This window comes from Falco cherrug, chromosome 1 (assembly GCF_023634085.1).
Source record: "Falco cherrug isolate bFalChe1 chromosome 1, bFalChe1.pri, whole genome shotgun sequence".
In the NCBI taxonomy this organism is placed as follows: domain Eukaryota; kingdom Metazoa; phylum Chordata; class Aves; order Falconiformes; family Falconidae; genus Falco; species Falco cherrug.
In genome coordinates, this window is record NC_073697.1 from 13,314,934 (window position 1) to 13,330,719 (window position 15,786).

The window sequence follows — 15,786 nt, forward strand, 5'->3', positions numbered from 1 at the left end:
AAAAAGTAGATCCAAATTCAATTTCCAGAGGAGGACTGTGGGGGTACAACTAAGTGACTTAACTTCTCTATACAATCTTTCTCCCATTGAAAAGTGAAAAACATACAAGTGCATTTCCTTATCACCCTCTGCTTTTCAATTATAAGCTTTTTGAGTCGAGAACATTTGACATTAAGAAGTGTTTGCACATCTGCTCAAATCTCAGCTCTTGACCTAATTCTAATATGTTTAAGTAGTGATTATTAAATGAAAGAGTACATGTGCAGCTTACCACATTAGCAGTCGCTACACAGGTCAGGAAGTGAAGAATACAATATAAATAAAAAGCAATAAGGTATTAGAAAGCTTCTCATTTTCTTGAGGAAACAAACTCCTGTTACATCTTTTTTATAGAAAGATCTTAAATAAGAGAAAAGAGATCTTAGAATGTGCTCTGTCCTACTGGTATGCTGCTACTAGTTTATGTTGCTAGGTATTTCTAAGTGCATACTGATTACAACAAATGGTGAAACAGCAAACACTGAACATGTCAGACACCTTTTAAAAAACTCATGAATAAATATTCTAACCAGTTACAACCGGTATTATCAAAGAGGACTCTTCTGGACTTCCAGAATCAATTTGTGGACCTTTGAGAATGAGATATTACAGTAATTACTTGCCTTTGCCTGATGCTACTTTGATCATTTCAAAACCAGCCGATAACGCCTTTGACAGAGTGCCAATTTAGCCATTTTTATTAGCCTTCCTGAGGCATTCCATGTAACAGCTATTTTATTAGCTGAAATAAACTCTGAACAGAGATCACGCCAGTCTTGGTTAAACTAAGTGAGCTAAAACTCCAAAACAAACAAAATCCCCAAACAAACCAGACTAAAGGTGTTGATTATTATTTCCTATCTGAAATGTATTACAAAAAGCATTCCACCACAACCTACTGTGGATGCTCCCATCTTCTGCTTATCGCAGCACCACAAGGCAATTTGCCAGAAGTTGATCAGCAAACATTTCTGTTGCTAATTATTTTGTATTCTGTAGCTTCTCCACTGCCAACAGTTATGAATGAGTTATAAATGAATTTAAATAAATAAAAAAAAAAAACAACCCAACAAATTTGGAGCAGCAAGGAGTAATTTTTGCAAAATGCATATAACAAACAACATTATTTTGACAGGAACGATACATTTTCATCAGAATTGCCAGTTCACCTAAGACACAAACTATTAATCAGATGATCCTAAAGTAAGGCGACTAAGTGATCACATTGCTCCTTAATCCTTTCTCTTTTTAGTAATCTAAATAAGTTCAGACAATGCTGACTGTTGACTAGAATAAGTCTGTGAGGAGAAAATATGTATTTTTTCAAAGCAATGTGCAGCTCATTGATCTACTGCTGAAAATAATTAGCTGCCACCTTTTTAGTCTGTCTTCCTATAGAAGCAAAGGTTACAATTTGAGTGCCTGGTGTAAGGGGAAGGAAGATTCATCTGTGCATCCTCACAGCCTTTGGGGGCACATTGACCAAGTTCAGCTAAATTGTAATGAGGGATAAGAAACCTCAAAGAAAGTTATATTCTCACCAGTGGAAGGATATACACAGTCAAGCTGCAGCGAGACACGATCAAAGGGGGAGGCTGTAGCACGAAACTGAAGCTGCTTATGTATCAGGAAGCCCATACGATGAATGAGTGGAGTAGAAAGAGAAAGAGATTTCTTACAAATGCCCAACTGTGGAAACCTTCAGTTGGGCCTCAGGCAATCATTCCCCCAGGAAGTCTATAAGCTGTGGAAGGATACAGAAAACTTCTAATCAATCTAAAAAGAGACACAAATATGACCTCGTACTCCTTCACTGAGCTAACTATATCAGTATGGTAAGCTTTAGTCCTGTCAATAACAGTATTTATATTAAAATTACAGATGTTCAGAATATTTCAAGAGTTATCAAATTATTCCCCAACAGTGCTATTTACTCCTTGAAGAAATAAAAAAAGAAAGGCTACAAATTATCTGATTCAAAAAAAGAACAATGACCCGCCTAATGCCACAATACTATGAAATCTTTTACAGAAGGGTAAATGAAGTTTCTGAGTACCACAGGCAGAAGTATCTCCTGCTTCATAAACAGGCAATCTAACCAGGAGGCTGGGTCATATACCCGAAATATTTCATGACAGAAGTTACAAGGAACAGTGATTCCCTTCCCAACCTCTGACCTCCCTGGTCCATGGGACTTTAACCACAGCTAAGCTTTGCCTGGGATCCTAGGAGCCTGCACAGGTAGAAACTCTGCTGCGGCACCTTCCTGGAGCATTAGGAACATTTCCAACAGAGGCGAAAAGCCAGGTGCTTTTGCCACTGCTGGAAGACAATACACACATGGCAACATCCAGGCTGGGGAGAGAAGCAAGGTTTGGCAGGGAAGTCAGTCCACAGCACAGTCCACAAAACCAGCACTGCAGATGCACAGCGTTTGGCTGTGCCCAGTGATTTTAGCATTAGGTATGTTTAGAGTCACAACACAGCTACAGCACCGTTAAGTCCCAGGGCTGCAGAAACTGTTGTAACAGTAGGAGTCAGCTGTGATTTGGCTGCGTCTTTTGGGAGGACTCCAACCTTTGCTTTGCATTAATGTCCTTATAAACACATACTTCCTATCGTGCAGATTATAGTAGAGGCTTAGGCTATTAAGAACGCAGGTTCCCAAAATTATCTCCCAAATTTATCTCTGAATGATCCAGAGAACAGGATAGCAATATAATGCTGCTGGCTCTGTTACTGGGGGTAGTTCCAGCCAATTACAGATAACATCATGGAAGTAGGAAATCCATAATAAGTACATCGTAGCCCAAATGGAAACTCCTTTGGTCACTCCACAGCAACCAGGACTTGTACTGCAAGGAAACACTGAGAAACAGCTTGCTGCTGCTAGCTACGCTAGTGGTTGCTGTAATGATGAGGACACATTTATGAAATGTCACTCACCAAATCAGAGCTGCCACAGAAAGTAACAGCCAGAAACCACTACTAAAACTCACTCCTGAACTGAGCTGAGCAAGGCTACTGTCAAAGGAGTTATTCAAAATATCATACACCAAGGGCATACTGCAGCAGAGAAAGAAACAGGGAAACCCTCACTGAAAAGAGGAAAGAGAGCAGTAGACTGAAGTGAGGGTGGGGAAAGGCATGGACCTTATAGAAGAAAACTGGAACAGGGTGGATGAGAAGAGGTGATGATTTTCTGAGCAGGGAGTATTCCTACAAAAGAAACTAAGTTGGATGAGGGAATTATAGGAGCCTAAAATGAGAGTAAAAATAGACCTAGACGTGTCTGTTACCTGCTTTCTACAGAATCCAGCTGAAGCTGTAGCCTGACACTGCACCACCTTTCTCCTGAAGGAATGCGAAATCTTCTATTACAAAACAACGCTTCCAGAATAGCAGCTAGTTGCTACTCTTTTCTGTGTTCCTTCCAACTTGCCCACAGTCTGTTCATGGCTGCGACTGCAGGAAGGAAGTTATGAGCTCTCCCTGCCCATGTTATATTATTCTGAGAAGAATTACATCTGTTTTAGGGGCAGATAAATTCTTGTAGAGATTGGATCCATGATAATTTTAACCAGCTATTGTATGCTATTACTACCTGCTTATTCTCATTTCCTGTTCCTTTCTTATCTAAATTTTAGACTCGGCAGTGTTGCTTTTCCTGAGAGATTTAGCTGTACATGGTGAAAGCCATGGTAATTCAGCTGTGGCACGTGGAGTTTTAACAGATAATAAATATGCATACAGGACTTTCCCACACACTCTCCCAGAAAGTCTTAATAGAGGTAAAATATAATAGGAAGAAACCTAGTACAACTCAGCCTGGAGAGTATAACACATCTGGTTTCTGATTTCACGTAAGACCCAGTCTTTCATGGAAGTTCTGAATAAGCAATAGCATAAGCACTAAAGCACCACATGAATGAAGCAATTAATGAAGTCTTCCATGGGCAACTAGAAAAATCTCAAAAGTGAACACTAAACAATATTTTCAGATAATCTGACTGCGTGCACACTAGATTGGCCTAACCATGGCAGGCGAAGTCCAGGAAGGTCCTTTAATTTATGTATGACAAAAAAACACCCCAGGGACATTACATTAGAAGAGTTTTTTTAGGAGTGGAAATAGTGTAACCACTTTTTCTTTTCTTTTTAATTAATCAGGATGCAGTGTTTAAATTCACTGCTGCACTATTAAGGATCCAAACACAGACTGTGGTACTGAATCAGAAAGCAAATTTATTGGATAAGGTTTTTTTGTTTGGCTGGTCTTGAAAACTAAGTGATCATAGTGTGCACCTGGTAATTAATTACACACCTTTGTCACTGCCTATGTGGAATAATTAAAACATTCACTGAGAAGAAAGGCGTAGCTCAATTCCCTGTACTCTCATATGGGTCAAGATATGGCAAATACTAATATTGGCTAGTTAACGGATCATTTACCCTTTCGATATCTCTGAGAAACAAAAAGTACAGTTCAGAGCAGAAGAACTCAGAGCAGGGTGAGTTTTTGATTGGAATTCCATTAAATCTGGCTTTTCTTTGGAGAACTGTGTCACAGACATCCTGAAGTCAAAGGGCAAGGACTCTCTCTTCAGCGAAATGATCACAGGGAATCAAGGTTTCTTTCTTGTTGTCAGAGAGCTAAAACCCACACATGGCCAACCATTTTCTTTTTCAATGGAAAAGCAGCATATAATTTTCTGTAATACACTGAAATTGATATATTAGTATGTTTTACTACTTGGTAGTTAAGATTTACTGTAAGCTTCTGAGTTCTCCTGAAGCAGCCCCCTTGCCTGTGTCACCACTGGAGGAGAAGCAGGTGCATTTCAAGGACTCACCCACCTAACGCTGGTGTCAAAATTTGCAGACAATACAGATTGCTTACGGTACTACCTTCCCCCCCATGGACTGTCAGGAAAACTAAGTACTTACTTCAGAAATTCTGGTTTACTGCCTGCTGAAAAGCTCAGTGTTTCAGTAACACAGCCTGGGTCACATCTTTAAATATTCCTTGCAAAGAGTGGCAAAGGTTTTTACTGTTTTCCCTTGAACACTCCCTTCCTCCCCAGTGATTAGTCCAGGAATATGGGTATAGGTTCCAGCAGAAGGGCAACTATAATGAAGGTTACACAATGCTTTCCATTACAACTCTACTTTCAATTGTTAGTTCATTTTGAATGGATCAAATTCAAACTTACAATGTCATTTAAAGAAGAAAAAAAATACAGTTGTTGTTTTGGGTTTTTTTTTTGAGAGGATTACTAGTACCTCCATGCTGAAGAGCAGGATTTGATCTTTTACACCAAGGTAATAAAGGTATGAGAGATGTAACTATTGTAAAAGCCTGCTCCTTCAATAATCTCAAATCACCTCTTCGTAAGAAAGACTTGTTAAAATTCAGCAGGTACACTCTTTGAGGATTCAATCTATGCTGAACGTCTGCCAGGTCAAGGGGTTAGACAAGACTTTTCCTTGGTGTTCTTCTCCGTGGCAGATGGTGACCGCTGCAATATGAAGCAAAAGCAACGAGGCATGGGGACTGTCTCTGCTGTTCTCTCTATATTGTTACTGAGGCCAGTGCCCAAGCTCTGAGCAGAAGACAGACAAAAGGCAGCCACACACATCGAAGAGGAGGAAGGAGCAATCAGAGGGAAATATTCAAGCAATGCTCTGGTGAAAAAGAGGGGACAAGAAAGCTCTCGAAAGAGTTCTCAGGACTCTGACTGGGACGTTGACCAGAAAGAAGCCCGAAATCAGTATTTGGGAAGTTGGAGAAATGAGGCACAGCAGAAATTAAACTTCTGTAGTCAGCTAGGAAACATGCTCCTGCAAAACATGGACTTGAACATCTGATCCCAGTGAAACAGACAAAATGTGTGAGACTATATTACTAAACAACCACCAATGTTACTTAATTTGTCCATGTAGAAGCCTGAATCTCACCAGTGACCTTCCTAAGCCTGATATGGTGCAAATGAAGTGTGTTTGGGTTTCCTGTGGGTTTTTTCTTGGCTTCGTAAAAATTTTTTTAAAGCCTTAAAAACAGAGAACTGCTTTAAAGACACATTAAAAAGATTAATTCTGTGAAACTGAGTACTTACATTAGAAAACCTTAGATTTAACACAGCCTTTTCAAGCTACTGTTTGATATTTTGTCCTCAATTGTTGTCTGAAATTCTGCTCTTCCCAGAAGGATGCTTAGAAATAGACTTTTACTCAAAAGACTCCAACAAGGTGCCAACAGCATTGATTCTTATTACACCTTGTGACACCTCTCTCCACTTTTTCCTTCCCTCTGTGCACTCTTGCTGTTTTAAAAAGTAGTAATTTAGTTTTAGAGAACAAAATTGATGGTAGTTCAAGGCACCAAAATTGGACTTTCCTGTTGTTTAATGCCAGGCGTCTTTCAATATATTAGGTGACGTAAATCTTTCCATCTAAAGCCTGTACCTCAAAACATAAATGCTAAGTTTCTAAAGAACCACAGAATGATGGGAAAATCTATGTTGGAAGCCAGGCTCTCCCTTCTCTTTACACTGCACTAACACACTCAGAAAAAAAAAAAATGACGGAGAAGGTCAGATGGGTTGGAAAAAGCAAAGGTTAGAAGACAACATGTGCCTCCTCTTCCGTGTGACCCCTCACGCACTGCATCTATTGCCACAAGCTCGCAGGGGCAGGGTGAAACCTGGGAGATAAGCAGAGGAAGATCTGCATGTGGATCCCAGTCTCTCATCCAGTCCCTTTACTCCTGCTTCCCAGTCCATGTAGCAACCACAACACTGTGGTGTTTGGCATAGGCCCTTCCACGGCCAAGGTCCATCTCGGCCCGAATCTGTGGATTCCGCCCAGAACATCTGAAAGTCCCTGAACAGAGAGCTGTTATAGCTATCCCTCCTTCTCAACACACAGATCTTTGAGATGATCTTTAAGAAAGATGCCCTCAAACAGCTCTTTAAAAAGGAGCTACTTGTGTCATAATTGGGCCATCAAAAGTCCATACGTTGTTGCCCAGACCATTCGTTCTTTGTGTTTGTGCTTCAATCATATTTTTGACAGGCAATTTATGTAAAATAATCTGAAATATCCTTGACTGCTGTTTCAAGTAAAAATAGCGTGTCCTACATTGAGTCAAATTTTGTATTCAATGTCTGAAATATCTGACAGGTATTGTGCCCTGCTAAGGATGATGATAAGGCTAAAAGCCTGGAGGCTTCACCATAAACCACGAATTTGTCATTTCATTTACTTGTTTTTACTTTTGAGGCTTTATTGCAACCATGCTCAAAACCCAGAAGATTCTGAGGTTACTCACTACCCAAGGCCCCCAAAAGGGGCCCAGTCATTGAAACATTAAATAGATTCAGAAAATAAAGAGAAAAAAATCAGAAAAAAAAAAGAAAAGTTTTACGGAACTACTTCACACTGTGTTGCCTACCCAGGGTCCAACTCCCTTAAGCAGTGGCCAGCTCAAAAGAATAAAAGTAGAATTGTGTGACAGATACTGCAACGAACTTGGGTAAATCAGCTTTGTCTCTCCGCTGTCTCTTGGAATATAGTTAACATTGAATGATAGGAAATATTCACATATCAGTGAAGGGAAAAATAAGGAAAGAATATTGATGATTGCAAAAGTGATGATTTGAAACTGGCAGCATCATAATAAATATGATTTTAATATGATGTGAATTGCAAGCACTCGATACAGAGGGGATAATATATTGATTTTCCTCATTCTGCACTATGCATGTCACTAAGATCAATGGAAGTCACATATATATACACCAAGGAAACTATAAGATGTAGAATTATTTCCTGAACAGCCACTTCACATACACATCAATTGCAGCATCATAATGGCTAGAGTTACACCCAGAAGACAAAACCATATATTACATATTGTAAGTGATAAAGCTTGAACTCCTATCATCATGTCACCGCATTTTTCATAAGCTAAAGGGACATGTAATGGAAGGATTTTTGTACAGCTTCTTTGTCGTTGTTGTTTAAGAAGTGATATATACCATACAGTTTATCACTGCAAGACACTGATTTCACTTACAAACTAAGTCAATGAATAACAGCTACTGGCAGTATTTTCCAAAACAGTGTTATGCAACGGACATTGAAGCAAACACACTGAAACATCTGAAATTGCCTCAGTTTGCTCAAAATTCTAGGGACATCAAGAAGCTGAAAAGCAGCAGCACACAGAAGTCCAGCATCTCCAAACTTCTGCTGGCAAGAAAGCACGAACCCGTAAGCACACCCTTCCCTTTTGCAACAGCCAGCAAAGCTGTGTCAGCACTGGCAGGAAAAGAAAAAGCTTTACAGCTACACAGGCACCTTTATAATTTTTATATCTCAAGATTAAGACATTTCCAATAAAGGCTGCTTTTGAATTGCCATTTACTTTTACAACTCACTTTGTTTCACAGTATTCTCTATCTCCTACTGTTAACTCTTGAAAGAAGCCTTTCAAAGATCAATCCAGTCTGTTAGGATTCTGGATGTTAAAATTGAATTTTTCTTGTCTACTCATTCTTTTGAAAGGCTTAAAAGCGATTTTTGGCAATCAGCATAAAGGGATTTGATTGACAGAGTTTAACTAAGTGATCTAGAGATTCATCGTGAGAAAACTGCTAAAGTTACAAATTAAATGGCAAACAGTTTTTCTCTGCTCTTAAAACAGAATAGGTTCTTTTAGACGTGAAAATCATTTTAAAAGCTTCTACAAGTAGTTACTGAAAAGCTTAGAAATGCACAGCATAATCTTTCAAATAACAATCTGCAATAGTAATCAAATAAAAAGAAAGAATAAAAGGGCAAGCATTACAATGACTACCAACCAAGTCTGTTGACCTCCTTCACACAAGCCTCAAAAATGTAGGTACCAAACTTCCCTCAAGTAAAATACACGAGATTTAGTTGAAATGCCATTATATATCTTCCTGTGGAAATTAGGGCTTTTTTCCCCCCTCTCTTTTGCCTGGCTGTTTTTCCCTCCCACTTTGCTCTTTCAAATTGCCTTTCTCCGCAATTCACTGTTCTCCATCTGCCTACAAGACAGCCCAGCTGCAGGTCCTTGCCACACTCCCTAGTCAGTGGTCGAAAGGGAGGAAAGCTCGCACCACTTCCAGCACTGCTCCATAGGCACCTCCAGCAGCAGGCTGGCAGTGGGGAGGGAGAAATAGTCCCCGCTGAATGTCTGTAGCACTAAAGAGAACCAAAAAAGCACCCAAAACCAGCTCTTAAAACTGTATGACCAACTCCTAAGGGGAGTACCATAGAGTTAAGAACTATGTGTCTCCAGCTGACATTTTTATTCTGTTCTTGAACATTTGGGCTTTCACTCACAAGCTCATGGGGGGGGGGGGGGAAGTTGGCTGCTCATTGCTTTTTTTAACCTCCAGTTGTGTGAACAGTGTTATACAGATAGAAACTAGCGCAGGTGAAAGATCTATTTATTTATTATCCTGATGGTGCAGGTTCTTTTGCATGCTACTGCCGCTACTTGCAAGGCCCTTGCTTTACATTCCAGTCCTACCACCCAAGTCAAAACTATTACCGTCCATCCAACATCGCATCTACTTCAGTTCAAGGTTGTTTGAAATTCATTTACAGGATATTAGCAGGATAAAGCTTTTCTCTGTTTAAAACTACAGCAGAAACACAGAATTAACATTTTTCTGATAGTGCTTCAACCTCATATACCCGTCTGCTCATTTCTTTTTTAAGTTTTATCTAGATTTTCTGGGCTTTGGACCATTCTTTTGTGACTCCAATTTATTGTTACCTGCAAATATAAGTGATTTGTTAATCTTCTCAGCTTTCAGATCAGTTATGTGATATAAAAACCACTCAAAGTTGCTTACATTTTAGTTCACAAAAACTTACTACACTTTTAACTACCAAATTAGTTTGAATAAATATCAGGTTTTTTATTTATTTTTTTTTAAATCAGGTTTATAAATGTGAAAATTTTACATCTACTACTCAATGCTACTCTAACATAATAATGATTTGATATAATTAGTTTGCCCTAATCTGGTAACGTTCTGTAAGTTATACATGTTTCTATTTATTGGAGACATAAAAGAAAAAAAAAAACATATCTGAAGATGCCAACACAAATGAAATTTAACACAGAAAACTCAAATTTTTCATTAATGATAAAACATGTAGTTATGAAAGACTGCACACAAGTCATTCACTCACTGAAATACTGCAGAGACTAAGAGATTTATGCAAGCTAATGATACATACATAATGATATACATCAGTTTAATACATCACACCACACTAGCACCTTGCAAACCAACTCTACATCTAAGACGTCTCAGTCCTCTGCTCAATTACTCTTCATAAACATTACCTTTTTCCTTTAGAATATCTACCTTTGCCAAAAAACAAAAGGACCCTGCACGTGTAAACCTACAGTATTAATCTAGAGATTAAACACCTAATCTGACAATACTAAATGGTCAGGTCAAGAATTATCAATTACAGACTTTAAACATGATTGTTTGCTTAGTATGAACTTTGTAAATCCAACGCACAATTTGTGTATCACCTAAGTGCAAGATATGATTCAGTTACTCCTTTGTAGGCTGACCAGAATATTTTCTATTAGTTTTGCAGTGCCCTTTGTTATATATTATTTGAATGTTGTGGATACATTTTTTTAATTCTTATAGAAAATAAAATGCAGTATTCATTAAAGCCAATGATGAAAGTTTCTTTAGAGAATATAGCATCTGGACTGATTTTCTGAAAACTTGTTTGCTCAATGAGTTTTTATTAATCAAAGATTCAAGTAATTAGAAATCTACAACTTTTAATTACACATTCCTGATAACATCAGCCTCAATTTCTACATAGCTTTAATTTAGAATAAAACATTTAATAAAACCTTTAAGAACAGTAAAGAATTTTATCAGATATTAGTGGCAACCACCATTAGTCCAAACCTACTTGCCTGTTTCTTTTATTTTTAATAACATGAGCTAATAAGAATTGCCATCTGTAAAAAATGCTTCCTCTGCTTTCATAATATTTGTCTAAATTTTATAGAATGACTTAATGAGCGTGTAAACATTTGAAAAATATTCTTAAAACAGAAAATAACTTTTTTTTTATACTGTTATAGAATGTTTTTAAAATTTTAAGCCTTATGAAAGCCTAATTGTTAGGTTTAAAAAGAAATTGTTAAAATAACTGTGGGTTTTTTTTTTTACCTTGGACAAATTCTATAGTCAGTGAAGTGACACAATGTTTCACATATCTATCTCAGAAACTGTTCATTGGTGACAAAACACACAGTTTTAAAGACCTTGCATGCAAAAGTGACTTACCAGCTGGCATGCTGCTGGTCAATTCTCTGCTAAATCACGACTGGGGCTTATCAAACATTTGCAACCGACTTTAGACCGTTCTCTACCATTGTTTCTGGCTTAGATCAAAATGCAAGGGATGTGCAAAAATCTCCACATACCTTCTCATACAATCCAGTGCCCGAATAAAGAAGTCTTTGTGAAGCTGATGTTCATCCCTCAAGATGGAGCACTGCTCCAGCGTCACTGACATGGATGTCCGGTCTTTGGCACTTTTGCAACAGGTGAAACGGACTCCATTCAGCTTACGGCAAATCTGAAACAAAGGCAGACATCAAAGGATTGCCTTTTCACACCTTGTGTTCTCTACACACTAGGCAGACTGTGAAACTCCCACAGTTTTGCAATTATGGACAGTGAATACACAGAGCCACAGTATTTTCCTCCAGAAAACTAACAAAAAAGCTCATGAAAGGTAGTAACTCCAATCTGAATAATACAACTGATATGCGTCATGGAATCATAGAATCATTTAGGCTGGAAAAGACCTTTGAGATCAAGTCCAACCATTAACCCAGGACTTCCAAGTCCACCACTAAACCATGTCCCTAAGCACCGCACCTACCTGTTTTTTAAAGACCTACAGGGAAGGTGATACCATCACCTCCCTGGGCAACTTGGGCCAATGCTTGACCACCCTCTCAGTGAAGAAATTTTTCCCAATACCCAGTCTAAACCTTCCCTGGCACAACTTTAGACTGTTTCTTCTCATTCTGTTGCTTGTTACTCAGGAGACTGACACCCCCCACCCGCCTACAGCCTCCTGTCAGGCAGTCGCAGAGAGCGATAAGCCCCCCCAGGCTCCTTTTCTCCAGGCTAAACACCCCGGCTCCCTCAGCCGCCCCTCACAGCACTTGTGCCCCAGCCCCTTCCCCAGCCCCGCTGCCCGTCTCTGGACACGCTCCAGCCCCTCAGTGTCCCTCCTGCAGCGAGGGGCCCAAACCTGAACACAGGATTCCAGGGGCGGCCTCACCAGTGCCCCGTGCAGGGGGACGGTCACTGCCCTGGTCCCGCTGGCCACGCTGTTGCTGACACAAGCCGGGATGCTGCTTGGCCTGGGCACTGTGCTGGCTCATGTTCAGCTGGCTGTTGACCAGCACCCCCAGGGCCTTTTCCTCCAGGCAGCTTTCCAGCCACTCCTTCCCCCAGCCTGCAGTGTTGCCTGGGGTTGCTGTGACCCAAGTGCAGGACCTGGCACTCAGCCTTGTTGAACCTCATGCAATTGGCCTTGGCTGATGGATCAGCCTGCCCAGACCCCTCTGCAGAGCCTTCCTGCCCTCCAGCAGATCAACGCTCCGCCCTAGCCTGGTGTCATCTACAAACTTACTGAGGGTACACTGGATTCCCCCATCCAGATCATTGATAAAGATATTACACAGACACATCAGTTATTAGTGCTGCCTTGGGAATTTTTATATTCTAAGAATTATGCCTGTGCTGGCCTGACACAGTGCCACAAAGGGTGAAAATGTTGTGCTGAAAAGGACTGTAAATTTTTCTTTTGTTTATAAATTTGCAGCATTAAAAGTCTACAAAAAATAGCACCAAAAGGTTATAGCTACTGATCTATAGCCCACTTCCTATTTGTCCAAGTTACACATTTTAAAAGCAGACCTTCAGGGCTTTCATTAGCAGGACAAGCCTACAAATAATCTGCCCGCTGAGGAAAGAGGAGCCTTTATTGATTTTGAGAGCTGAACACACCCTTGTACTGCAGAGTCACAATCAAGTCTCTCTCCTGCCCACCCCAACACCCCCCCTTCAAGTGAGGCAAAAAATTGACGGTGGACCCAACTAAAAAAAAAATAAAATATCTATTATTCTTAGTCCTAAACATTTTAAGCAAGTCACTAAAATGTATAATCGTACTAGAGCTTACCAAACCATTACGTCCAATTTCCTGAATTTGAAATAAAAAGTATTCGTGTTAGCATAGACTATAAAAGGAAAAGTTGCTTCATTTTTTTCTCACTTTCTATGACAACCACCCTATTCAATTAAAGCTTAACTGTCTAACCGCCTAGCAAATGTTGACAAAATGAAGAAAAACTTCGACAAGCCTTAAATCACAGTTGTGAACGCAGAGGACTGGCTTCTCGACTAACTTCTCACAAGGGTATGGATTCAGACACATCTGAATGTAAATATAGTCTGTATTTTCAACAGGTAAACTGTTCAATGCCTGACCCAGAAAAATTAAAGCTTAACACCAATGAATGCCATGGACTATCTACCTTCACTGTACATTTTGACAAAACTCTAAGGGAAACATGATATATTTTTAAGGATAATTTCTCACCTTTAGAATCATACTGTGGTTGTACCAGCTCATTAGTTTATACTTTGAGTTAAACCAACATTATACTAGAAAAAGAAAAATTTGAAGGAGATCTGGTGTGCCCAAGTATGAGTCTACCTTTCCCCTGATATAATTTGTCCCAAGAAAAGGTAGTACTATGCTTGGCTTGCTCCTGTCCCTGGACATTCATAGGTATAAAAGTATCAAAAAAGAAAACAAGAGTAGGTAGGGCAAGGCAATAAATTACAGCAGGAACTTCCCAGCGTGGCTACGTTTACTTGGGATCTTGCAGGATGAAACTGGAACATGATCTTCATAATCTCACTTCAGCAGATAAGTACTTCTTTATCTGTTAATTGCATTCTTGGAAATTTTATTAAAATTAATGCCCCCCCAAAATACTTACAGTCTTTAAGGTCTCTGCAATATTGTGGTAAGAGTGATGTCAAAAGATGAATCCAGGGAATTAATTGAACCTAACTTGAACCCAAAGAAGTACAGGCTAGTAAGGGAGAACCTGTAAGTGTTTCTTCCCTCCTATAATTCCAAATCTTAAAATTTAAATCTGTTTAAAAATTTGGAAAGTTGCATCGGGATTTAAATAAAGTACTACAAGACAATTTTTTTAAAATAACACTGTGATAGAAGTTAACTGCTTGGCTGAAGAAGTCTCTTTTGAAGTCCATGAGTCACTGTGACTATCTGAAGTGAATCACAGAATCACAGAACGTTCGGGGTTGGGTGGCACCTCTGGAGACCTCCCAGCCCAACCCCTGCCAAAGCAGGGTCACCCAGAGCGGGCTGCACGGGATCACGTCCAGGCGGGTTCTGAGTGTCTCCAGAGAAGGAGACCCCCCGGCCCCTCTGGGCAGCCTGCCCCAGTGCTCTGCCACCCTCACGGTGAAGAAGTTCTTCCTCCCGTTCAGAGGGAGCTGCCTGTGCCTCAGCGTGTGCCCGTTGCCCCTCGCCCTGTCGCTGGGCACCGCTGAAAGAGCCTGGCCCCGTCCTCCTGCCGCTGGCCCTGGAGATGTCTGCAGCCATCGATCAGAGCCCTCTCAGCCCTCCCTTCCCCAGGCTGAGCAGCCGCGGGTGTCCCAGCCTGCCCTCCCCCGGGAGGTGCCCAGGCCCCTCACCCCCTGCGCAGCCCCCGCCGGGCCCTCCCCAGCAGCTCCCTGTCTCTGGAACTGGGGAGCCCAGCGCTGGGCACAGCACTCCCGGGGCGGCCTCCCCAGGGCCGAGCCGAGGGGCAGGATCCCCTCCCTGCGCCTGCTGGCCACGCTCCTCCTCACGCCCCCCAGGGCGCCACCGGCCTCCTGGGCCACCGGGGCTGGCTGCCGGCCCAGGGGCAGCTGCTGTGCCCCGGCACTGCCCGGCCCTTCCCCGCAGAGCTGCCTCCCCGCAGGCAGCCCCCAGCCCCTGCTGGTGCGTGGGGCTGTGCCCCCCCGGGGCAGGGCCTGGCACCGGCCTCTGCTGGGCTCCATGAGGAGTGAGTCATAAGGAAAAACCAGACAATTCCGGATGAGTGATGGCCTCTGATGCAGGGAAGGGAGAAATTCCCGATCTGGGCTGACAGCATACATGTAAAGCGCTGGCTAGTGACGGCAGCATTCTAGGCACAACAAGCAAATGACCATAACCACAAGCTTACTTTGCATTGAAATTCAGTACAGATGTCTCAATCATTTTAAAGTGGATTAAATAGAAAACAATCTGTTAACTTAAATAAACAGATTAAAAAACCTTAGACTCTGATATAAGGAAAAATGTAGGTTAACCTGGTACGCTGGCCCAAATACATCCTCTGAATAACTCAGTTCACTAAGCAGCAGCAGTTAAACAAAGTAAATCATTAAAATGGGCAAACAATGATCTGGTGCTCTAGAAATCTAATAAGGGGCAATACCAAATACGTAGTGTTACCAGAATACACAGCTTACGATTAGTGTCCAGCCTGAATTTTATCCTCAATTTTGCTTACTTCTTCCCGCAGTATATTAAAGATATTGGAGGAGAAGGAATAGACTTCATATTTATCAGAGC

At 41.0% G+C, this 15,786-nt stretch overlaps 1 protein-coding gene across 2 annotated transcripts in view; it reads right to left on the minus strand.

Annotated features, from left to right (window-relative positions):
- INPP4B (inositol polyphosphate-4-phosphatase type II B) overlaps positions 1-15,786 on the minus strand; it is a 213,046-nt gene that overhangs the window by 23,773 nt on the left and 173,487 nt on the right. For both annotated transcript variants that reach the window (XM_014281287.3, XM_055728094.1), the window contains exon 22: positions 11,549-11,703. In XM_014281287.3, the coding sequence (XP_014136762.3) occupies positions 11,549-11,703 (155 nt within the window). The remainder of the gene's footprint in view (positions 1-11,548; positions 11,704-15,786) is intronic.